At 35.7% G+C, this 22797-nt stretch overlaps 4 protein-coding genes, 1 non-coding gene and 2 pseudogenes across 7 annotated transcripts; 3 read left to right on the forward strand and 4 right to left on the reverse strand.

The window, feature by feature from the left end:
- Positions 1-1326: 1326 nt before the first annotated feature.
- Positions 1327-2329, reverse strand: LOC149513033 (polcalcin Cyn d 7-like). The gene has a single exon (XM_089749555.1). The coding sequence runs from the start codon at positions 1972-1974 to the stop codon at positions 1699-1701; it is 276 nt and encodes a 91-aa protein (XP_089605681.1). The 5' UTR covers positions 1975-2329; the 3' UTR covers positions 1327-1698.
- A 1257-nt stretch (positions 2330-3586) lies between these two features.
- LOC111314841 (protein TIC 22, chloroplastic-like) lies at positions 3587-6302 on the forward strand. Of its 2 annotated transcripts, XM_022916451.2 has the most exons (8): positions 3587-4031; positions 4104-4166; positions 4293-4367; positions 4785-4835; positions 5288-5347; positions 5458-5529; positions 5776-5811; positions 5888-6302. In XM_022916451.2, exons 1-8 carry the CDS (start codon positions 3648-3650, stop codon positions 5978-5980), a joined length of 834 nt encoding a protein of 277 aa, XP_022772186.1. In that variant the 5' UTR covers positions 3587-3647; the 3' UTR covers positions 5981-6302. The 2 variants fall into 2 exon arrangements, with proteins under 2 accessions (XP_022772186.1, XP_022772187.1); XM_022916452.2 differs by lacking the exon at positions 5288-5347 and having other exon boundaries at positions 3618-4031; positions 5888-6199.
- A 1711-nt stretch (positions 6303-8013) lies between these two features.
- On the forward strand, positions 8014-10663 carry LOC111314843 (UDP-glucuronate:xylan alpha-glucuronosyltransferase 2-like; annotated as a pseudogene).
- On the reverse strand, positions 9097-9169 carry TRNAR-CCU (transfer RNA arginine (anticodon CCU)). Its single transcript has one exon. It is a non-coding gene; the product is annotated as a tRNA-Arg (tRNA).
- Positions 10664-12364: 1701 nt separating the features above from the next.
- On the forward strand, positions 12365-17516 carry LOC111315432 (protein WEAK CHLOROPLAST MOVEMENT UNDER BLUE LIGHT 1-like). The gene is made up of 3 exons (XM_022917136.2): positions 12365-12439; positions 13969-15132; positions 15319-17516. The coding sequence occupies exons 2-3, from the start codon at positions 14002-14004 to the stop codon at positions 17185-17187; spliced, it is 3000 nt and encodes a 999-aa protein (XP_022772871.2). The 5' UTR covers positions 12365-12439; positions 13969-14001; the 3' UTR covers positions 17188-17516.
- On the reverse strand, positions 17266-19994 carry LHCA5 (photosystem I light harvesting complex protein 5). Its single transcript, XM_022916453.2, has 6 exons — positions 19200-19994; positions 18959-19091; positions 18657-18769; positions 18419-18523; positions 18192-18280; positions 17266-18094 (listed from the first exon to the last, which is right to left on the reverse strand). Exons 1-6 carry the CDS (start codon positions 19403-19405, stop codon positions 17952-17954), a joined length of 789 nt encoding a protein of 262 aa, XP_022772188.1. The 5' UTR covers positions 19406-19994; the 3' UTR covers positions 17266-17951.
- A 433-nt stretch (positions 19995-20427) lies between these two features.
- Positions 20428-22238, reverse strand: LOC111314845 (sterol carrier protein 2-like; annotated as a pseudogene). The gene is made up of 4 exons (XR_016330638.1): positions 21854-22238; positions 21694-21754; positions 20776-20878; positions 20428-20631 (listed from the first exon to the last, which is right to left on the reverse strand). The product of XR_016330638.1 is annotated as a sterol carrier protein 2-like (transcript).
- Between the last annotated feature and the right edge of the window lie 559 nt (positions 22239-22797).

Consider the following 22797-nt stretch of genomic DNA (forward strand, 5'->3'; position numbering starts at 1 on the left):
TGAAAGGAGATAGATGGATCATCTTTGGGAAGATGTCACGATTTCATTATAAACAAAGCAAATTAACTAACATTGTTGCATGTTGAATATCAACTCCATTGGACAAGTTCATGATCAAGTTGTAAAAATGTTGTTGTTCCAGCAATATTGTAGAGGGAGTAAAGTATTAAGAGACAATTTCACATGCAAAGTGATCAGATTCTACTCCCTTTTAGACCTCCTCCCTGACCATAGACAGTGCTAAGCTGAAGTAGTTATGTTGGGTCATTTGCATTTGCCAGGAGTCTTTGAAATTTCTTTTGTCCTCTTTTTTGGAGCTTTTTCTCTGGCCTAGCTAATGCCAATCCAATTTAGATTGAATATTGGTTAATCTTTTCTGATGCATATTATAAGACAGTAATAGGAGCTGATCTTCATCCAGAGATATTGTTGAGGATTTGAAAATCTAAATACTTGTACTTCATTTATCTTCTAATATTTTGGAATTATGTTTTTTTTCATTTTTAAATACTTTAACCTTTTACAATTTTATATTTCATACTTTTTTTTTTGGGTTTTTTTTTCACTTTATATCAATTAAGGAAAAAAATTAAAAAGATATTGCTTACATCCATATTTCTCTTGCTAAAAGGTACATGTATAATATTGAACTACAGATCCATTGCAGTGGCAGATTACAAATACACAACCTATTCACCACACCAGAAAACATCTAAAAACAGACAATAAAAAAGAACACGCTAAGATGAATATACACAGACTAAATTACTTTTCATCTTAGCTTCTCTGGGCTATAGCAAATCTTTCCTCCCCTTTTCTGGCCAAAACCAAAGCTAGCAAACACCATCTAGTCTAATCTGCAAGGGAAGAAGGAAGCAGCTACCAAAACTATTTTAACTCTTGTAAGTTGTCAGTCTGTCACTTTGAGTTGTTGATTGATCTATTTGAATATGTAACCACGTTTCAAAGTATATTTTACAAGTTTCTCAAACTCTGCCTTAGTGATGTAGCCATCACGGTCGGTGTCTGCATGATGTAGCGCTAGCAACGCTCGCACGGTAGGCATACGTGAACCCAGGCTGGCAAAGGCGTCTATAAGCTCTTGCTTGCTAAGACGGCCATCATTGTTAGCGTCATAGCGATTAAAGATACCCCTTACCTGATCCTCAGTTACGGGCACCGCTGCATGCTTTTCCTCGCTTACTGCAGGCGGCCAAGGTGCAGCCCTTCGGCAAGCTTTATCGATATCTTTAGGAACAGAAGTGTCATTGATGTTTTGGTTTGAAATGATTGAACTTAGGATGTGGATCATAATAAAAACTAATTAAGTTACAAAGAAAGAAAAAGGAAGGCTAAGAAGATTAACTTCTTCTTGGTTTCTTGCTGTCTGTGTTTTGAATGAATTAACAGGCAGGATATAGATATATAGTACTTAGAAAGTAACACTACAGTCCAGATGCCTTGAAGAAAAAATTTAGGAAATAAAGTATGGAATAAAGGATTAGAAAGTTACCTTTTCTTTACACCAGAAAAAGTAGTATATATAGTAGATTTAATTTAACAAAATATTATTGTTCTTTTTTACATGAAAATATACGTACTACACAACTTTCTAATTGTAGTCTAAAATTACAAGAGAAAAACAAATAAAGCTGAGAACAGCTAGCTAGCCAGGAATTATAGCAAATTATAAACTACCTAGCTGATGTAAAACCCCCATCTCTTTGTGGCGTATTTGATCAGTTCATCCATCTCTTCATCACTAACAAGTCCATCTCCATTGGCATCTGCATGGCGGATCGCTCTTCCAGCTCTCCAACTACTGAAACCAACGCCGAGGCTACGGAAGGCTTTCTTTAGCTCAATCTTGCTCAGCCGACCGTCTCCATTAGTATCATATCTCTTCAGCAGACCCCTCACCTGCTCCTCTGAGAGGGGTAAACATGGAGTCCTTCTTAGTATCCATACAGCCATTGTTTCCAACTTAATTATAGCTCTATTTGGCCGTTGAGTCTGGAGGGAAAGCAGCTTAATTCTATATATATACTGAAATTAATAAGAGATTAATTATTGGATAATGAGGGACTAATGCTTATCCTTTTTTTTTTTTTGGTGCAAAGATTAATGCTTATCTTTACTCCCCTCTTTTTGAAGGATCATAAATATAAGTAGGACAGGAGCCACCTTTTATTAGAGCTTAGAAGTCAGAATTACAGGCCTTGGTTTAGGGCAAAAACTTGCTTTAACTAACTATGGCAGGTAGAATTCATGAGGCTTCTTTTCTTGCTTGTGTTGTAATCTAAGATTCTCCTTAACCCTCTCAAAGATTATATTCTCTCCGTCCAAAGTAAGTAATTACTATATACATCCTTATTCATTGAGTTTGATTTTAAAATTTGTATTTGATATATTGTTATTATATAAATTATATATATTATTAATGATTCAAATGATATCATCTCATTAATGAGATAATATTATCTTATTTACTGATGATAATATATTAAATATATATATATATCCATTTATTATTAGCTTCTTTTCATTTGTTAAAAAAGAAAACCAACTTAGAGAGATAGATAAAGAAAAACCAGCATAAAAAAAAAAAAAAATCGAAAGTGTGCAAAAAGAAGACATATTGGCCTCATCAAGGGATCTTAACCAACTCGAATATCTCTCTCTCTCTCTCTCGTTTGGTGGTGGATGAATAAAGAGAACATAGTCAAATGGAGCTTAACTTTGAAAGAATTTGTTATCCTTGTTTCGTGTCAAAGATGGTCTTCTACAAGGCAACTGAACCAAAAAAAATAAAAATAAAAATCTTTAGCATATAAAACGTTTAAATTGAGACCTTCGCTTTTGAAATCGATTTCAATAACATTAAATTAACAGTTCATTTTCGAAATTGATTTGATAAAATTGAATTAACAGTTCATTGTCGCATATAAAACAATACTTACTAATAACATTGATGGATCAGAAATTCAAAATAAATACAAGCAACAACAGATGTTATAGATATATCAACATTTATTTTTATTCTATACAGTTGGAATTCCATGTCAGCACTGGCCTCAAGTCTCGATACTTATATTAACATTTATTTTTATCAAATTTATATGAAAAGCATCCTCTTTAGCAATATGATTATAAATACCAAGTTTTTTCATCTGATTGTGTCTGCATTTTCCTCTAAGTTTATTTAATATTAAATATAGATATAATTATTCATGTATTTATATTGTGTAAAATATTAAAATTCATATTTTAATATCGTATTTTATACGAAAATTATATCGTATAATTCGTGTCGATACAAAAATATGTAATATAATTTTTTTATTTTATTAAATTTATATATAATTATTATTACAATTTTAGATGTTTTAGATTTTATTTTTTTTATCATATTCGTATCGTATTTGTGTTTATGTATCGTGTTTTTAAATTGTTGAATCTAATTAAATCTTTATCATTTTTAAAAGTGTTAATAAAGCCCAATCCAACAAATCAGTTCTCAAATTGGGCTAAAGCCCACAGGTAACTTCCAAAAACGAATTGGACCGTGGAAAGCAACCGTTAACAAAAAAAAAAAAAAAACTATTTTCGAGTTCATAACTGCATTATTTTTTTTTCCCCTCAGAAAAATGGAATTCCCAAAACCTCCCCCATTTCCCTCAAACCCTCTCTTATCCCTCTCCAGCTTCATCCACCGTCTCGGCGCTGAGCTTGCTAACCGCCTCCACCACACTAACCATCTTGCTGCTACCTTCGCTCTCGGTTTTTCCCCGCCGGTGACTTTCCGCCATCGTCCGCTCTTTGCGTCAGTTTCCGAGCCGAAGGCTGCGGCAGCTACAGCGGCAGCTGCGACATTGAGTCCTGAGCAGGTTGCCAAAACTCTATGCGGAACCGCGGTGTACACAGTGAGCAACTCCAACAATGAGTTCGTGCTTATCTCTGATCCCAATGGAGCCAAGTCTATTGGCTTGCTTTGCTTTCGCCAAGAAGACGCCGAGACGTTTCTTGCTCAGGTTAGTCAAAATTTTTAAATTTAGAGCAAAGTTCAAAGCTTTTTTTGTTGATTTTTTTTCATTTTGTCATAGGTTCGATTACGGAGAAGTGAGCTGAGAAGTAATGCTAAAGTAGTACCAATTACACTTGATCAGGTGAATTGATTTTTACTATAATTACTGGTTTATCATTTATGTTATAGAAATAAAATGTTAACTAAAATTGGATTGGAAATAATAACATTGATTTTTATGATTACTGGTTTTATAATTATATTATAGGTATATTCACTGAAGGTTGAAGGAATTGCATTTCGTTTTCTACCCGATCCGGTTCAAATAAAGAATGCATTAGAGGTTAGTGTTTCATGCAATTTGGTTTTAGGTTGTTCTTGAAAGGGAAAAATGGTCTTCCAAATCTCAACTGATTGTGGGCATTGGACATGACATTATCCCAAAAATAGTTTAACATTGCTGCTCAATGATGTAGACTTATTTCATTTAGATTGTGTTTGTTGCCATTTTTTATAAGGAATTTTAAGACAATGAAGAAAAAAAAAAAAAAAAAACAGAGGTTCCGATTTTCATGTAGGAGTAAGAGAGTGATTGTTGGGTGTCAATTTTTATTTGGACTGGGTGTTGGGTGCTTAGACAAGATAGCAATGCTTCAAATGGAGTTGTGACAATGATTCGTTCATACTTGAATGAAGATATTATCTTTCTTAGTTGGAGAGTTTTACACCATTGCTCACAATAGTTTTGCATGTTTATCAGCTGAAAGCTAGTGCTATCAAAAGTGCGTTTGATGGAGTTCCTGTTTTCCAGGTATGGTATTTTTTATTAAATGCATATGATGTCTTTGAGAGTGGAAATATAGCTAAAAATTTTCAGCTTGGATAGTCCTTTCGTTTAGCATTGCATGCGAAACATGAATGGCTAGTGGCTATCCAAAGCATATTTATGTATGTCTATGGTTTCACATTATGGCCGTATTGTATTTTTCCCTTGAATCTCTAGCATTTTTTCTGTATTAGCAATAGAATAAAGGTGTAGAGACCCTCATATTGTTGTTGTTAAATAAGGAACCATTCCCAACATTATTTTAATTTGATGAAATAGAACATTTTCTTTCTCCACAATTTCTGAAAGATATTGCCACTTTTAGTGTGCTGTTTTTATACCAGGAGTGCATGAAGGACGTGAACTGTGATAATAATTTCTATATTACTACAAGTCAATGTTAGATCTCATTTTGTATTTAATGTCTTTGTCTACAGTCTGACCTTCTTGTTGTGAGGAAGAAGAACAAACGTTTCTGCCCAATATATTTCAATAAGGTTTACTTGATCTATCAAGTTGTTATAGATGTCGTTTTCTTGCTCTGTATGTATTTAAAGATAATAGTTCAACATGACTTAGTTTCTATTATTTGTTTGTTATTGTACAGGAAGATATTGAAAAAGAACTTTCAAAGGTTTCGAGGGCATCAAAAGGACCTGGTGTTTCTCAACATATCATGGTATCATTTATATATGCCTGTCTTGGGCATTCGAATTGTATTATGCACGCATGGATGAGTGATTGCATGCAAAAGTTTATGGAGATTGCATCTGCTCTTCTATGCTTTTAGCTCATACACATCACCCCCCCTCTCCTTAACACTTTCAATAGTTCCATCTTTCTATACTTGCTTTTTAAAATGGAATGATTTTCGTTTTTGGTTTTGCTTTTCTTTCTATTCATTTAATCCGATCTGTTTGAGCAGGTTGGAAGCTTGGAAGATGTTCTGAAGAAAATGGAGGTATATGATCTAATTGCTTAGTTTTATGTAATATTTACATTATGGAATCTGAGTGTTCCTCTTTGTTTTGATGCAGATGAGTGAGAAAAGCTCGGGCTGGGAGGATCTGATATTCATTCCACCTGGTAAAAGCTGTTCTCAACACATCCAAGACGTGGTGAAAATATGAGTACAACAGGCAATATGCATTTTATTTCCGACTGTCCATTTGGTAACATAAACAATTCAATTACATCAACTCAAAGCTCTTGAATTGGAGTCTGGGATGGGAGAGATAGGATTTATGTGATCGGAGTTTGCTACCTCCTTTTGTGTAGTCCAAGATCCAATGGGTTCTCCATGTGTTACCCAAAAAAAAGGTAAAAGGAAAACCTAGTAGTTATGGCCATTGATATGCATCTATACATTTGAATGAGGAAATTATTAAAAAAGCATTAATATGTGGAAAGGATTTTGGTTGATATACCACAACTACCAGTTAGAATTGACAATTGTCTCGACTTTTAATTATAACTGTTGGATTTCTTCATCATCAAGGAAAAGTGTTAAGAAAAGGTAACAGAGAATATCTTTGCACATTGTTTGCAAAAAATGAGTCTTAATTCCCACATAAATAAACTGTAAGTCTCGATGTATGATGCAAAGCGACCAAGAATCTCCTCTTTCCAAGTGTTTTTTTATGCCTTTTCCCCTTCTCCCTTTTGATTTGTTGGTCTCAAGTACCCATGCTTCACAGCTTCAGGGTCTGGAGATGGGCTTGTTCTCAAAACGGTCAGTGATGGTTAAAGGAAAATGTTGAAGGCCCCAAACCCTAGTTTGTAATTATCAATAAGCTGACACTTGGGGGCCAAAATTTTGATAGTTCGCCTTTCATTTAGGCTTTGGTCGTGTACTAAACTGCCTTTGAAATCATTTCAGATGAGCTGTTATAACACCGATGGCCAGCCTAACTCCTGTTTAAATCTTCACATATCATTTAACTTTTTGATTCATTATATAAATAAATAAAATAAAAAAGGGCGAACTGCAAATAAGAAAGCAGATATTGGCAGAGCCTGGCATATGTATTTCAGTAACGGCCGAAAGAGACATTTTCCAATTGCATGTAGGAAGTTGACAGGGAAACCAAATAGTTGTTGGCAGTCCTGCTTAACTATCCATTGAAAAAAATTCCTTTTGTGATTATTCAACTAAATTTCTCATCCATAATGTCACTTTATTTATTTTTTAACCCCCTTATCTTGGCATTATTTCATCTCAAATGTTCAAATTAATCAGTAGCTAAAAAAGTTGACAAGATGATTATATATATATATATATATATATTTTTTTTTTTTGGGTAAAAAAATTCGGAGTAGATAAATTATTTAATTTTTCAGATCAGAACAGAATGTATCATATCTGATAATTTAAAATAAGTAATTATAAATCGTATATTTGATATGACTTCAACAAACGATCACCAATAGAATTTGAATTTAAAATTTTTTTATCGAGGTGAATGAACTTTAACAAAATGAGCCATGATTATTAGCTATGCCGTTTTAAAGTAAAGTTGAACGATCGGAAAAAGTTGGGAAAGAAGCGGTTGCGACCTTTTGTTGGTGAGATTGAGTAGATGATTTATGCTTCATTTCATTTTTATGAAAATGGAAAAGGTACAACTTATTGTACAAGTTTGTACTTAAATGCACCAAGAAAGGGTATGTTGGGAAGTAAGGGGAAATTGCCTAGAAAATATTAGCACCAAAATAATGAGATTAAATATATTATGTTATGTTTATTTTGTGTTAAAGATATATAAAATATGAAAATTATTATGTTATAATTCATATTAATATATTGATTTTAAAATATATATTTTTAATTTTTTTAAAATTCATATAAATTTTTATTAAAATTTTAAATTATGTTATTTTTACATTTTTTTTATTATTTTTGTATCATATCTAAAATTATTAAATCAACTCAAAAAAGAATTTTTTAAATGATCCTACTTCTTTTGAGTTTTACTCTAAATTTCACTTTCTCTTATTAATCTCTTTAACTATCACACCTGAAATCCTTTAAAAATTTAATCATTATAATTCATTGTTGTACTTTAATTTTAAACTATAAAAAAATTGTTATGATTATAATTATACCTACATATATATATATGTATATATATATATATATTTTTTTTTTTTTGAGTTCACATTTGGGGTAGGACACCATTGCTCAAGGATGGGTGAAGGACTTGGTTTTCATAAAACCATCAAGGCAACTCCTTCAAAAGCTTTGGTTATCAGAATCAACCTGGTTTTTTTTGCGTTTTTTCTGGTTATCCATGCATCAATTCTTTTGGGCCCATCTTCTTCAGTCTATTTTCAGAATGCAGCATGGCTTGTTGGATGCTCCTCGCGTGAGTGCCATCATAAGGTAAGGTGAGCTGACTCAAATTCAATATTGTTTTCTTTAATTATAATGCAACAGATGTTAGTTTCCATATAAGATTTGTTTATCTGTTCTCTGGTATTTCATATTTGGTGAATGTGATTGCTATAGGTGGAAAAAGGGGTGAAGATGGAAGCAATTTGAGAACATACTGAAGGCCTTGAACCAAAGCCTAAGAGAAATTTGACCATGTTAGAGGTGCCAAGTTTCATTGATGATTTTGGAGGAGGATTGAAGATTGGGATGGTAAACTTTGAAGATGAGGATTATAGTGAAAGGGAAAAAACATGGAGAAACAATTCCAATACATTTCGAGCGAGTCTCAGAGCTTTTAGAATGGCAACATCTGTTTCCTGAATGGATTGATGAAGAGGAAGAAATAGAAGGGCCAAGGTGCCCTGAGATGCCAATGCCAGCCTGCAACAAGTACGATAACATAGACTTGATAGTGGCGAAACTGCCATGCAAGTACCCAGTAGACGGATGGGCTAGGGACGTGTTCAGGCTTCAGGTTCACCTGATAGCAGCAAACCTGGCAGTTAAAAATGGGAAAAGGGATTGGAATTGGAGGACAAAAGTGGTTTTCCTGAGCAAAGTGCAAGCCAATGTTAGAGGTGTTTCAATGCAATGATTTGGTGAAACAGGAAGGGGAGTGGTGGTACTATGAACCGGCAGTAGCAAGTTTAACACAAAGTTTCTTTGCCTATTGGTTCCTCCAAGCTGGCTTTGCCATCACGGGGACAAGGTGTGATCCTAATTCCTATTTCTGTTTCTGTTTTTGCTTGTAAATTTTCTTGCATTAAGAAAAATGTTTAGTTCAGAAACCAAGCATAAGTAGAAAACAGTAAGCGCGCCAGGTAGGGGTCGAACCTACGACTTTCTGCTTAGGAAACAGACGCTCTATCCACTGAGCTACAGGCGCCAGATGTTATATGGTGTTTTCTAAATTTTTTTCATCATATAAAATGAAGTTCCACTAAACCCCATTTTTTCCCTCCAGAATTTCTTCAGCACTTCTGTTAAAAATTTCAAAGAATATTATAGTAACTGAGCTTTCTGCAAGTAGTCGAAGAACAAAAGTTGGCAGACGAAAATGAAAGAAGGAAAAAAAAAAAAAAAAGAAAGAATGTAATTAGGGAGAGGAATAGCTGGCGTATTGATGTTTCTATAATTAGCAAGTAGTTATGCTTTTGTTTTCTTTTTGTTTTCTTTCATATATTTATATATAAATTGCAGCTGATATATATAGTTATCACTCAACTTTACTTGCGGCAATTCATAAATTTGATGAGCCTTAACTAATATAGTTTGGTGATATTTGAAGATATATATGGTACACTTATCTAAGCACCAAAGCAATTTGTGATTCCATTGATTATTCACTGGTTAATGACAAGAAGGAAATGAACTAAATTCCAGGAAACGATGAAGTGTTTGATGTGTCGAAGATCGAACAGGCAACAAAGAACGCCAAGCGTGAAGCCTATGCCACAGTGCTGCATTCTTCTGAAGCATACGTCTGCGGTGCCATAGCCCTTGCCCAAAGTCTCCTAAAAACCGGCGCCAACCGTGACCTGATCCTTCTCCTAGACAGGTCCATCTCTGAACCAAAGCGCGACGCTCTCGAGGCAGCCGGCTGGCAGCTTCGCTTTATCAAAAGAATCCGAAACCCTCGAGCTGAAAAAGACTCCGACAATGAATACAACTATAGCAAGTTCAGGCTCTGGCAGCTAACGGATTATGACAAAATCATATTCATTGATGCAGACATCATTGTTTTACGAAACCTTGATCTCCTTTTCCATTTCCCTCAAATGACAGCTACGGGCAACGATGTTTGGATTTTTAATTCGGGTATTATGGTGATCGAGCCATCAAATTGTTCATTTGAACTTTTAATGAACAAACGTAAAGAAATATTGTCGTACAATGGAGGGAACCAAGGTTTTCTCAATGAAGTCTTCGTTTGGTGGCACCGTTTACCAAGGAGAGTGAACTTTCTCAAGAATTTTTGGTCCAACACCACCGTTGAAACTGCTTTAAAGAACCAGCTTTTTGCAGCTGACCCACCAACTTTATGCGATTCATTACTTGGGATTGAAGCCTTGGCTTTGTTACAGGGATTATGATTGTAACTGGAACATAGGGGATCAACGTGTTTACGCCAGCGATGTGGCCCGTCAGAGATGGTGGAAGTTTCATGACGCCATGGATGAGAAGTTGCAGAAGTTTTGTGGGTTAACAAAGCAAAGAAAAATTGAATTGGATTGGGATAGAAAAATGGCTGGAGAGGCTGGGTTCAAAGATGAGCATTGGAGGATCTATATTAAAGATCCAAGACGAAAAAATTTGATCGAATAGAAATTTGTGATGTTTCTTTCTTTCAATTTCCTTTTTTCTGATAAATATTTTTGTTAATTTCCTTTGTAGGAACACATAATAGCGAGATGTTTTTCCATATAATTTATGTGTTGATAGTTATACCTCATATATTATTTGTATGAGACATTGGTTACAGCCGTACAGGTTACTTTGTACAATATTTGCAGCAGAGAATTTACTTGATGCTCCATGTTTTACTTGAGCCTCACAGCTCCTTGTAGATGGTGAAGAACACAAAGACATCAATGAGAGCTACATTTTTTTTTGGGTCTGAAAACCAACTTACATTTCTCTGTAAGTGGTTGCTTTTACCAGTGATAGAATGTAGAAATTAGAAACAACAGGGACAAGAATTCCCATATGAAGTTGAATTAGGGTAGTTATAATTGTACATAGCTTGAAGAAAATAAATAGTGGGATTGTGTTCAAATGCAAGTTTCAGCCATTGAACAGAGGACTTCAATTGCCATCATTCGCTGCAAAAATAAGTTTAATTAGTTCCTTTTTCACTTTGTTCTCTTTGATTGCTAGTCTAAACCACCTGAGAGATTATTCTCCTGGAAGCAGGGTCTCAAGAAATTTGATTGTTTGGGTGCCAGCCCTGGCAATCATTGGAGATGATGGTGATTATTTGTTGGTACACCTCACGATCACGAAGCCGTATATATAAATGGCATTTTAGAGGACATGACCTTGGGTTGGGGTCAATGGTGGCGTTAGCTTAGAGGCAGATAGGGCCAGGTGTGGTGATATTGGTTGAGCTTGCTGCCGTTGTCAACTAAAATATATTATAATAATACGATATAAATATAAAATATAAAAATAATATTATTTAAATTTTGAATAATAATTATATTTAAATTTAATAAAATAAAAAATTATATTTTATATTTTATATTTAATATAAATTATAATACATAATTTTTATATAAAATATAATAAAAAAATATAATATTTTATTTAATATAAATATATGAATTATTAAATTTATTTGGTGAGGCAAAATGCGCCTAAAACATAGATGTTCTATGTTTTCATCGGTTCCTTTCTTTTCTTCCGCCACTGTGACTGCCGACAACTTTCTCTTGGACACAACAACAACACCGGCAACATCGGGATTCATGTTTTTTTTTTAGTTTACATCATCCCCAAACTCTCACGCAAACCTCGCTCTTTGGCTCGCACTTAACCCAAAATCAAACCATGGAAGCTTCTTTCGACTGGATTTCCTCGACCTCCTTTGACGTCATATTTTGGGGCCCACTCTCCAAAGCTTCAGGGGCTCTTCTGTCATTCTCTCTCCTTTGTCTTTCCTCGTCAATGGTTATGGTCGACACATGATGCACGGTGCCTTTAGCAGCGGATTGTGGTCAAAACAACTTTTTTTTTCTCATCCCAGATGAGAGTCCCTCAAACAGAGCACAATTATTGTCCATCCAACAAACCAATCCCCCCTTTTATAAAAAAAAATTTCCCAATTCAGAATTTAAAATAAAAAATAAAGATAACAAAAGAAAAAAGAAAAAAAAAATCCACATAGAGAGAGAGAGAGAGAGAGAGAAGAATACAGATGGATATAGTCTGTAAGAATAGGCGAGATAGGCACGTGTGTTCTCCCTTTTTTTTTTTTTTTTCTATTTTTCTAATTTTAGGACTAAAATTTATCCATCCTTTTATTTATTTATTTATTTTTATTATTGATATTTATTTTCATTTATTTTCTCCCCATAATTTCGTGTCTTAAATTTTCAGAGATCACTGATAATCGCTTCCGTTCCACTATTTGTCTCTTTGCTTCTGGTTAATCCGGGTCAGTTCCTTTCCTTTCTTTCCTCTCTCTCTCTCTCTCTCTCTCTCTCTCTCTCTCTCTCTCTCTCTCTCTCTCTCTCTCTTTTAAAGAACTCGATTAATCATCTTACCATTAATTTCTGTTTAATCGATGCTTTAGTTATGAATTAAGAGGCAAATGTTGTGGTTTTTTTTTTTTTGTGGAAATGAAGTTCTGAGAACTTTGAAATTGCTGGCGTTTGAGTTGGATGAATTCATTATAACGTTGACTTAAGTAATCAATCTTACTTTCTTGATTAATTTTCCATTTTTGCTATGTTTAATTGCAAAAACAATTGACAATTCAAATCAATTATGGCTTCTTAATTAATAGAGTAGCTTCATTTGCCTGCCGTGAGCTTCCATTAACCTTTTTTAATTAATTTTCTGTTTTTTTTCGCAGAACTTTAGCAATTAAATACAGGATTAGCAAATTTTATAGATAATAATTGATCTTCTTATCTCAAAATATTGTTTTGATTATGGATTCTTTCGAAAAGAAGCAAATTTGATTTGAAAATACTCATAAAAATCTTTAATAATGATTAAATTATGGTAGTATGTTCTGCCAGTCTGCTCATAAAAAAATAGAAGGGATTGAAAATGGAGAAGCTTCTATTTATGAATTTGGATTATATTTTAATGCGTCCTAGAGTGTCCCTATTAATTAGTGAAATTTTTGGGATTGAGTTTAAATTTCGATCAATGTAAAAAGGTTTATTTTGTTATTAGATATTTGGAATTGTTGATTCTGTGTTCTACACAGATGAATGATCTAAGAAACGTTTGTTTGCTGATTAAAATGATAGTTAGTGTCGTAGACAGACACGCTAATTTGCGGGGCTGAACTTAGCCTGCATCATTTAATGGGGTTCTGGTTTTGACGTTTGTAGAGATTTGGGATAAAAATTGGAGTATATTTTTTCTATTTAATTGAAAATTTTGAATATAGTAGCCAAAAAGGGGGCTTTTGCATGAAATTAAATTTGATGAGCTGTTGAACATTTGCCCCCATTAATGTTATTTGAAATTTTTGGTTCATTCCTTGATTTGATTAACCATTGTTGAAGTGTTTTCTGATTGAATCTTTAATTAAATATTTGTAGCTGATAAGAAATGGGACACCTAAACTAGTGTTAGCTTAAACATCAAGGGAAAACAAGTTTGAGTTGACATTGTTCTTGCTTTCCTGGTACTGTGTGATTTTTAATGCTTGTTTACTCTTGAATTGCTGATTTCTTTGGTCAAAACTTGCTTTCCACCTCACATATTTGCCTTAAAATGTGGAACTTAGATAGTACTTATCTTATATTGAGGGTCTACTATAATAGAATGCAGTTTTAGGCACTAATTTGTTTTTAGTGAAATTTACTCTGTATGTTAAAGATATAATTGCTGATTTTCATGCTAGCCCTTTTGTCAGGAATTAGATGGATTAGGGCAGTGATTTCTAGTGAGTTTTTTTTTTTTTTTTTTTCGTTCCTTACATGGTTTCTGTTGTCTTGGTTTCAGACACCTTGGTGGGACTACTTGTCATTTTCCTGCATGAAGAATGTAAAAGCAGAAGAGATACCTCGTTCAGAATCTTCTTTATCCTCTATAGATGCTGACCATAGTTCAATTAGTAATGGAACAAAACAACCTGACAGTCATTTGTCAGTAATGGAAAGCTGTAAACCAGCCTCTTTACAAAATGCTTCTGGAGGCCCAATTAGAGGACAAGAAGACCATACAACAGATAGAGCAGCTTCAACTTCATCACTTATCATTGATCAAACTGAGACAGATCATCAGGGTAGACTGAAAGATTCTAGGACTGAGGGAATACATGACAGTTGTGATGAACAGCTATCTCAAAATACTTGTTCTGTTGGCATTTCACGTATTCATACTGAGGACATGAGCGTTCCTCCTGCTTCTAATCCAAAGATCGGAGATTCTGAAAATGACCATGTAGCATCTCCCAGTGAGCTTTCTTTACCCTCTATAGATGTCACCAGGGTTGCTATTGCATCTATACATGGTGTTTGTGATGGCCAGCAATCTCAAGAAGCTGATTCCATTGTCAATTCTTCTGTTTTGAATGGTGACAATGACATGATTTTGCCTTCTGCTTCCTCCCATGAAGTGAAATTGAATGAGCTTACTTCGCTCCTTCCTGAGGTTGGCACCATTGCTGTTGGATCCATTCAAGATGCTTCTGATGAACAACAATCTCAAAATTCTCATTCTGCTCCCTTTGATTCCCAAAGTAATCAACATGTAACACCACCAAACGATTCTACTCAACCCCATCTTATGGTCACCACTGTTGCTGCTGGATCCTTACAAGATACGTTGGATGGACAGCAGAGTCAAGGTGCTGCTTCTCTTGGGAGTTCTCATGTTCTGCTTGATGGTATTATTTCCTCCTCTCCCAAGCTTAGTGACTCTAAGGCGGGAGATGCCAAAAATGGGGATCATGAATCCCAAATCAATGATCTTATTCTGCCTCATCAAAAGATTATCAGTTCTACTGTTGAATCCCCAAAATCTATTAGTCCTAAACACACGAAGCAAGTTGATGTAAATAGAGGTCTTATTGATACAGCTGCACCTTTCGAATCTGTTAAAGAAGCTGTTTCCATGTTCGGAGGAATTGTTGATTGGAAAGCTCATAGAATGCAAACTGTGGAGGTATGTTAGATATATTTATAGCGGTGTTAATATAATCAATGCTACTGCAAATATATTTTTGTCATGTCTTGTGAATACTGTTTATCATGAACTTTGTTCTATGACTTTAATGACCATTGTAGTTTTTTTTCTTTTTTTCTCTGCCTACTTTGTTCGTGTAACTTAAAATTTCTTTTTGGGCTATAGAGACGCAAGCTTGTACAACAAGAACTTGAGAAAGTACAGGAGGAGATGCCTGAATACAAGAAACGGTCAGAGGAGGCTGAAGAGGCAAAGATCCAAGTATTAAAGGAGCTGGACAGCACAAAGAGACTAATAGAAGAGCTAAAGCTAAGCCTGGAGAGAGCACAAACTGAAGAGCATCAGGCAAAACAAGACTCTGAACTTGCAAAGCTCAGGGTGGAGGAGATGGAACAAGGTATTGCTGATGAGGCTAGTGTTGCTGCAAAGGCACAGCTTGAAGTTGCTAAAGCTAGGCATGTAGCTGCAGTTTCGGAGCTGAAATCTGTTAAAGAAGTGTTGGAAGCACTAAGAAGGGAATACGCTTCTTTGATGATTGAGAGAGACGTAGCTATTAAGAAAGCTGAAGAGGCTGTTTCTACTTCAAAAGAGGTTGAGAAGACCGTGGAAGAATTGACTATTGAGCTGATTGCCGCAAAGGAGTCCTTAGAGTCTGCACATGCTGCACATTTGGAGGCAGAAGAGAAAAGGATTGGAGCAGCTATGGCCCGAGACCAAGATAATCATCATTGGGAAAAGGAACTAAAGCAGGCTGAAGAAGAGCTCCAGAGATTGAATCAGCAAATCCATTCAGCGAAGGAGCTGAAATTAAACCTAGACACTGCTTCAGCCCTGCTACTTGATCTGAAAGCTGAATTAGCTGCTTATATGGAATACAAACTTAAGGAGGAAACCGATGGACACTCCAATGATGAGTCACAGACATCAGAGAAAAGAACTCACACTGATATACAAGTTGCAATTGCTGCAGCAAAGAAGGAACTTGAAGAGGTGAAGCTCAATATAGAAAAAGGAACTGCAGAAGTGGATTGTTTGAAGGTGGCTACTATTTCATTAAAATCAGAGCTTGAAAAGGAAAAGTCTGCTCTTGCCACCATTAAGCAGAGAGAAGGAATGGCTTCGGTTGCTGTTGCTTCTCTGGAAGCTGAGCTGGACAAGACTCGGTCAGAAATAGCCGTAGTCCAGATGAAGGAAAAAGAGGCCAGAGAGAAAATGGTGGAGCTGCCGAAGCAACTGCAGAAGGCTGTACAAGAGGCTGACGAGGCCAAGTCACTGGCTCAAATGGCTCGTGAAGAGCTGCGCAAAGCAAAGGAAGAAGAAGAGCAAGCAAAGGCTGGAGCAAGTACCATGGAGAGTAGATTACTTGCAGCTCAAAAGGAGATGGAGGCTGCCAACGCTTCCGAGAAGTTAGCTTTAGCTGCTATCAAAGCTTTGCAAGAGAGTGAATCAGCTCAAAGCACCAATGATGTCGATTCACCTGCTGGTGTAACGCTTTCCATAGAGGATTACTATGAGCTCAGTAAACGTGCACATGAGGCAGAGGAACAGGCCAACATGAGAGTGGCAGCTGCCGTTTCTCAAATTGAGGTAGCTAAGCAATCCGAGTCAAGAAGCTTGGAAAAACTGGAAGAAGCAAATCGAGAGATGGCTGAAAGAAAGGAAGCACTAAAAACTGCTATGGAGAAGGCTGAGAAGGCCAAGGAAGGAAAGTTAGGTATAGAGCAGGAATTGAGAAAGTGGAGGGCTGAACATGAGCAGCGGCGAAAGGCTACTGAATTGAGTCATGGAGAAAACCCACCAAGGGCAAGTTTTGAAGGAAAGAAAGAAACGAACAACTTTGAACCTGTACCTGTAGCTATACCTGCTACTCCTGCCGGCATTCTAGCAAGTCCAAAGGCACATGTCCATGGGAATAAAACAGAAACTGAATCAGCTAAGGAAGTACAGGTTGTAAAGAAAAAGAAAAAGTCACTGTTCCCAAAGTTTGTCATGGTTTTGGCCAGAAAAAAGACAAATTCATCCAAGTCCACGTAAGTAGTCAATAAAGTGCTGTGTTATATTTGCTGTTGTGATTTTACATCGCCTTTTTTTTTTTTTTGGGGGGGGGGGGGGGGGGGGGTTGCCACAGTGGCCATAAATGTTCGATAAGATAGTGACAGATTTTTACTCGAGTGTAAATTCTAGTGATTATTTGATGTATGATAAAGTCGAGAACATATTTTTGCTTACGGGAAAGTATTGCGTATGGGTGGAGGATCTGGAGGAAGTAATAATGATGTTTCTATATAGGCTTTGAGACGCTTGCACGTCAACTCTTGCAAAAGTGATATAAGTTTGTAATGATCAAAGAATTTGGTTTTCTTTGCCTTGTGTTTATTTTACGAAATTTCAAAGCTTTTTTTTTTTTTAATATAAAGAAGGCCACTGAGATAGGAAAAAACATTATAGATTTTGGAATTTAAACTCCAATGTCGCAATTGAAGAAACAAATGAATTAAACTTCAGATTTAAAGCTACTTTCTTTGAAAAACAGCAATTGAATGATATCAACTATGAAATTGTATGGATTCTAACTAACAAAACAAAATGAATAACAAAAGGTATGAATTTTACAACAATTTCTTAAGCCATAAGAATTTTACGCCTGATCTCAGATAATGATAGGCATTTGGATGTCATTTTCACCATCTCTGAACTGTGTATCATAAATCTTCATTTGCATACAGCATATAAACAAAGAGTAATGTTTCATCCTACTAAAGCCAATGACAAAGTTGAAAAAGGCCCACCTTTTACATTCAAGAACTAGAGTTAGCAAGGGTTTGAATAATAGTTTTTTGCCATGGATTTGAAAGGTGCTCCATAAGGTTATCAATTGGACCTGCATGAGTGACATGAGCTTGCACAAAGATGCCGAGCATGGCTATCATTGCCAGTCGTCCTGTATGAGACACTAGGTCTCAGAACTTGTATAAAGGAAATCACAATAGTAATAAGGAAATGATAGTAAGTGAAAGGAAGAATTAGGCAAAACAAACCATTTTTTATCTCTTTAAGCTTCCACTCATGAGCATTTTTAATATCTTTAGCCAGACCAAGAGGGTTTAACAGAGGACCTCCAGGGTAGCTGGGAAGCATGAAATCAAAATGTAAATTTAGCTCTTTGTGAAGTAAGAAGATGATTTTTTTTATTTTCTTTTTGAAAAGATTTTCAAGCTAATGGGTGACAACTTCCTAGAGTTGGGGATAGGAAGGGAAAATTTACCCAGGTTCTAAACCTTCTAGTGAGGCTTCCAATCCGAAGAAAGATCCCTCTTTGGCTTGAGAACCTGGACTAACGAAATCCATGTACCTTTTAGTTTCAACAAACCTGTTCGCATAAATAGCAAGCCAAGAAAAAAAAGAAGGAATTAACCCAAACAAAAATGCAGTGCATATCTAAAGAAGTTGGGAGGTTTTGTTTCGATTGACACAAAAAAAAAATTTCTGCCATGGTATTCTACCCCATCAAAAGCAACTGGACAATTAACAAAGTTCTTGTGCTGGCAAATTCAAATTTCACTGCACCAGCTTCATACCAAACTGGTAAGTTGCGGATCCCTGTAACGCGTAGTAACTGCAATAAAGTCCTAATATGTCATCAAAAATCCGTGATGGACGTTAAAACTGGGAAGTTCAAACAATCCATTTGGAAGAATGCCAACAACAGAAAGCTATTGTGTAAGTAAACAGCACAAATAGTCAAACGTCTCTTCAAGGAATGGAAATATGCCGTGCCCTGGAAGATCGTTTGGGAGACACTTACATCAGTGAAAAGAATTCCAGCAGCTCCAGCCATTGCAAAGCGAGCATGGACCAACTCTGCCTGAACGTACCACTTCAAACTCTCTGGGTCTTCTCCAAGCCCAAGTGGGTCAAACCCATAATCTCCGGCCAAACTGGATTAGAAAAAAAATAAAAAGAAAGAAAAAAACTTAGAAAAAAAGGTTTTCATGTTGTTACGAAATTCTATTGTCTAGAACTTTTCCTGTGGGCTAGTGGCTCACGTTCCATCCAGATAGGGCGGAGGGTCAAGTCCAGGGAGCCAAGTTGGCCGCCGCTGGGCTTGAACTGCAATCTGTCCATAGCGTCGAGGGGCAGGAGTTGACCAAAATGAGCTTCCTGCACCCAATGAGGGTTTGTATATTTTGTTAGGAAAGAAGGATGAGTAGCAAGGCTGAACAAGGAAGCCTCTTCCAAGTGTAACGGCCATTGCTTTGTTTTCTGTTTCTTATCTTTTTCTCTTTTTGTGTTTTCTTTTTCCTCTTTCCGTCCATCAACAATTCCTAATTGGAGGCAAACAGGGCGTCCACGTACACAACTACCATTAAAAAAGATCAGAAAAATGATAACCCAGGCCCACCAGGTCATTCCTAGCCACTGGATTTGGATGTATGTATTGTTGGACCATTTGAAAGATATGCTCCAATCTGAACAAATTGATGAAAGCACTAAGGAAAAGAAAAGAGAAAATATTGGTTTTCTGCAATTTCACCGTCTCTGGACAGCTCGATTCAATCACAACAAAGGATTCGAAAGACGGAGATACATAATACTAAAGCAAGCCAGTTGCCATTCACTTTTGTTTCATAGGAAGCAACAACTGCTTCATTTATAAGTAAAACAACAGTGACATGTGTATTTTCCCTGGGAGTCACACACAAGAAATTCCCTAGTAAGTCGGTAGATCATACGCGTATGTTAAAAATATAAGCGCAAAAAGGATAAAAGGAAGAAAACAAAGATGAAAATAAAAAAAGAAAAGAAATTTATGTTCAAGTTATAATGCTTATTAATTAACTAAAATCACATAACAGGCAACGCAAGCAGAAAACATATAAAGGAGCAATTTCATAAGGGGACCATTTGGTGGTCTGCAAGTGAAGGAGCTGTCTCAAAGATCTTGATACTTGGTTGGACCCCAAAAGCACCACCATTGCAGTCCCCTTATGAAAGATAATAATGTCCCCAAGCCCCCCCAAAAAACGTTGCAAAACAAATCAAGCTCAGAAACTAAGTTAACAGGATCCATGAGAACAGAAGGTAAGCATGACTAATAAAATTAGCATCATGATCACACGCTGAACAGCACAAAGAAGGTAATTGTGAATCCAACAAATCATATAGTTTTTGTTGAAAAAAGAAACATTTCAATTGATCAATAAAAAGGATTGAGGAGCTTTATAATCCAAATCCTTACCGACTAGAAGCCTTCCTATCTGGTAAACTAGTACATAAAGCAATGATGAAGTGTATTATCAATGAAAGAGGTTGATAAATGGCTTTTGTTTATACTTTTGTCTAACTTGAGTTTTGCAACAAAAGAACCAAATACAATAGTACATTAGCATCTCCGCTCACATCTTTGCAGGCTTTGGGAAAATGTCAGGAGTGAATTTCTGAGCTGCACTCAAGCTCCCCTTGATCTTCATTGCACCCCTGCATCACCAATACGACCATATCAATTGTGAGACACATCTAAGCAGATCCTAAACATTTTAATCCCACTCCCTACAGCGGAACCCCCTCCCCCTAAAAATACTAATAACAAAGGGTAAAGAAACAGAAATTAGAGAGTTGTACCTCATAAAAGCAATCTGGGGATTCATCTTCCCAGTGGCAACCTTTATAAAATCATCATCTTTAAAAGAAAATGTAGCATCAGGCTTTCCACCTTCATACTTACCTAAATTTCAGAGTAATAGGATATTGAACGACTTTATAATGAAAAATTTCGAAACAACACAACCGAATTGATCGCATAAATCTATGAATTGATGTAATCATACTTGAATCTCCAAGAGCAAGTCACTGAGATGAACACTAACCACATACAAAGAGAACAATCATAATTACCAATTTCATACGGCCAAAAACTTGCTGAAACAGACGGAAAATTTTATCCTAATGATAAGAGCACCTTATGTTAAAGAGAGTTAGGTAACCTCCTCATCTGCTAGTTGGGTAAAAAATTAATGCACTTAGACATAGAACACCTAAGAATGGAAGCAGTGCAACCTGACAAAGAATTAATAGGACTTGTAACATGACAAATAAAATGGTGAAGTATTATTGAATTAATGAAATGGGGTCTGCTCTGCTACCATTGTCAAAGAGAGTGTTGAATAACCAAAAAAAAAAAAGAAGATGATAGAAAAGACATGAAAATGACAGAAAAGAGCCCCAACTGGCTACAAGATTTATATTCTAATTACCAGAAACTGAGCAATGGATTAATGGGCAGATATTGGGAAGCAACCATTTCAATTTTCAATAAAAAAAATCATTTATAGCTAAAACTTTTGCAGATTATACAATGAAAAAGATAAAAACTTCAAACTCTATTCCATCAATACAATTAACAAAGCTGCAATTTTATCAAGAGGCAGAGCAACATAAACAAACCTAACCAAGAAAAAAGAAGAAGAAGAAGAATAAGATTAAATTAGCAAAAATAGGGCAAGTCTTAAACAAGAAAAGAAGAGAAGAAAAGAGGCCAACCTTTGGTAACTTTTCCTTTCTTGAGATCAACAATGTAAGAAACCTCATCAAACCCAATTTTCTGTAAGTCATAAACAAAAACCCAGAATTAAAAGCAAGCTTTCAAATCAAATTGAAGTAAAAAAAAAAAACACACGCACACACACACAAAAGGGTGGACCTTGGGGGCAATATTGATTTGGTAAACGAGACCAATCTTCTTGATAAGCTCTTTCCCAGCATCAGAAGCCAAGTAACAAATTATCAGATTTCAACTCAGTGTTCGCCATTATTACACCAAAACTTGTGAAATCGAAGCTATGGAATTGGCTTTGTCTTACCGTTGAACTTTTTCTTCCTTGCGGAACGGTTTTTATCATGTGGATAGTAGCTGACGAGCATTTACTGCAGTCTAGCACGGGATCAGGAAAAGGCTAACGTGACACGCATTCTTATAGAGAAAAACCTTGCTCTGATGCGGCTGATTTCATTGGGAAACTGTTAAACTCCTCCTTATTGTTTGCTGATTTTCAATTCTGAAAACTTGTCCGATTGATGGCTTCCGTTTAGATAAGTTGCAAGTTACTAATGTAGTAATGTTAACAGGGTATCTTTAATAGAAATATTTGATTATTAATTTGTGGACCCAGATGACATGCCACGTGGGATTTCGTTTTGCGGATTATCGAGTACTTTCTGGCATGGGCAAGATGTTTTCAAGTTTGCTATAAAGGTTATCATAGTTGCTTTTATGTTTAAAATGGATTTTGGGCCTTTAGGCTTTGTGTTTGGGATTTTTGGATCAATTGGCTAGCCCAAAATAGTTTTGAAAATGGACCTCTTTTTTTTATAGTAGTTGATAACTCCAATGAAGATCAGGGATCCATAGATTTTAGTTTTTTGGTTCACTCGTTTATTTTGTTGGGATGAATTAAATTTTTTATGGGACTTGAGCCTCATCAAAATTTTCTTGCTGGGTTTTCTTTTAGATGATTATCATCTGATCACATGTGTTAAGCCTTTATATATGGCTTTTGTACAAAATCAGTAGGTCTCTCCAGTCAAACTCTAGATATGGCTTATCTAGAAATTGAATGATGAGGAATATGATATGATTCAAATGAA

Source organism: Durio zibethinus, chromosome 20 (assembly GCF_047325235.1).
Source record: "Durio zibethinus cultivar Kanyao isolate XHJ-2024 chromosome 20, ASM4732523v1, whole genome shotgun sequence".
Taxonomy (NCBI): Eukaryota; Viridiplantae; Streptophyta; class Magnoliopsida; order Malvales; family Malvaceae; genus Durio; species Durio zibethinus.

What these genes read in the sequence shown, in the direction of transcription:
- LOC149513033 (XM_089749555.1), bottom strand. Translation starts at nt 1,974, where the DNA reads ATGGCTGTATGGATACTAAGAAGGACTCCATGTTTACCCCTCTCAGAG.
- LOC111314841 (XM_022916451.2), top strand. Translation starts at nt 3,648, where the DNA reads ATGGAATTCCCAAAACCTCCCCCATTTCCCTCAAACCCTCTCTTATCC. An exon ending in TACCAATTACACTTGATCAG is followed by an intron (nt 4,167 to 4,292) that starts GTGAATTGATTT and finishes ATTATATTATAG; the next exon opens with GTATATTCACTGAAGGTTGA. An exon ending in ATGTTCTGAAGAAAATGGAG is followed by an intron (nt 5,812 to 5,887) that starts GTATATGATCTA and finishes GTTTTGATGCAG; the next exon opens with ATGAGTGAGAAAAGCTCGGG.
- LOC111315432 (XM_022917136.2), top strand. Translation starts at nt 14,002, where the DNA reads ATGAAGAATGTAAAAGCAGAAGAGATACCTCGTTCAGAATCTTCTTTA. An exon ending in ATAGAATGCAAACTGTGGAG is followed by an intron (nt 15,133 to 15,318) that starts GTATGTTAGATA and finishes TTTGGGCTATAG; the next exon opens with AGACGCAAGCTTGTACAACA.
- LHCA5 (XM_022916453.2), bottom strand. Translation starts at nt 19,405, where the DNA reads ATGGCCGTTACACTTGGAAGAGGCTTCCTTGTTCAGCCTTGCTACTCA. An exon ending in CCGCCCTATCTGGATGGAAC is followed by an intron (nt 19,092 to 19,199) that starts GTGAGCCACTAG and finishes TTTCTAATCCAG; the next exon opens with TTTGGCCGGAGATTATGGGT. An exon ending in GCTTAAAGAGATAAAAAATG is followed by an intron (nt 18,095 to 18,191) that starts GTTTGTTTTGCC and finishes TGTCTCATACAG; the next exon opens with GACGACTGGCAATGATAGCC.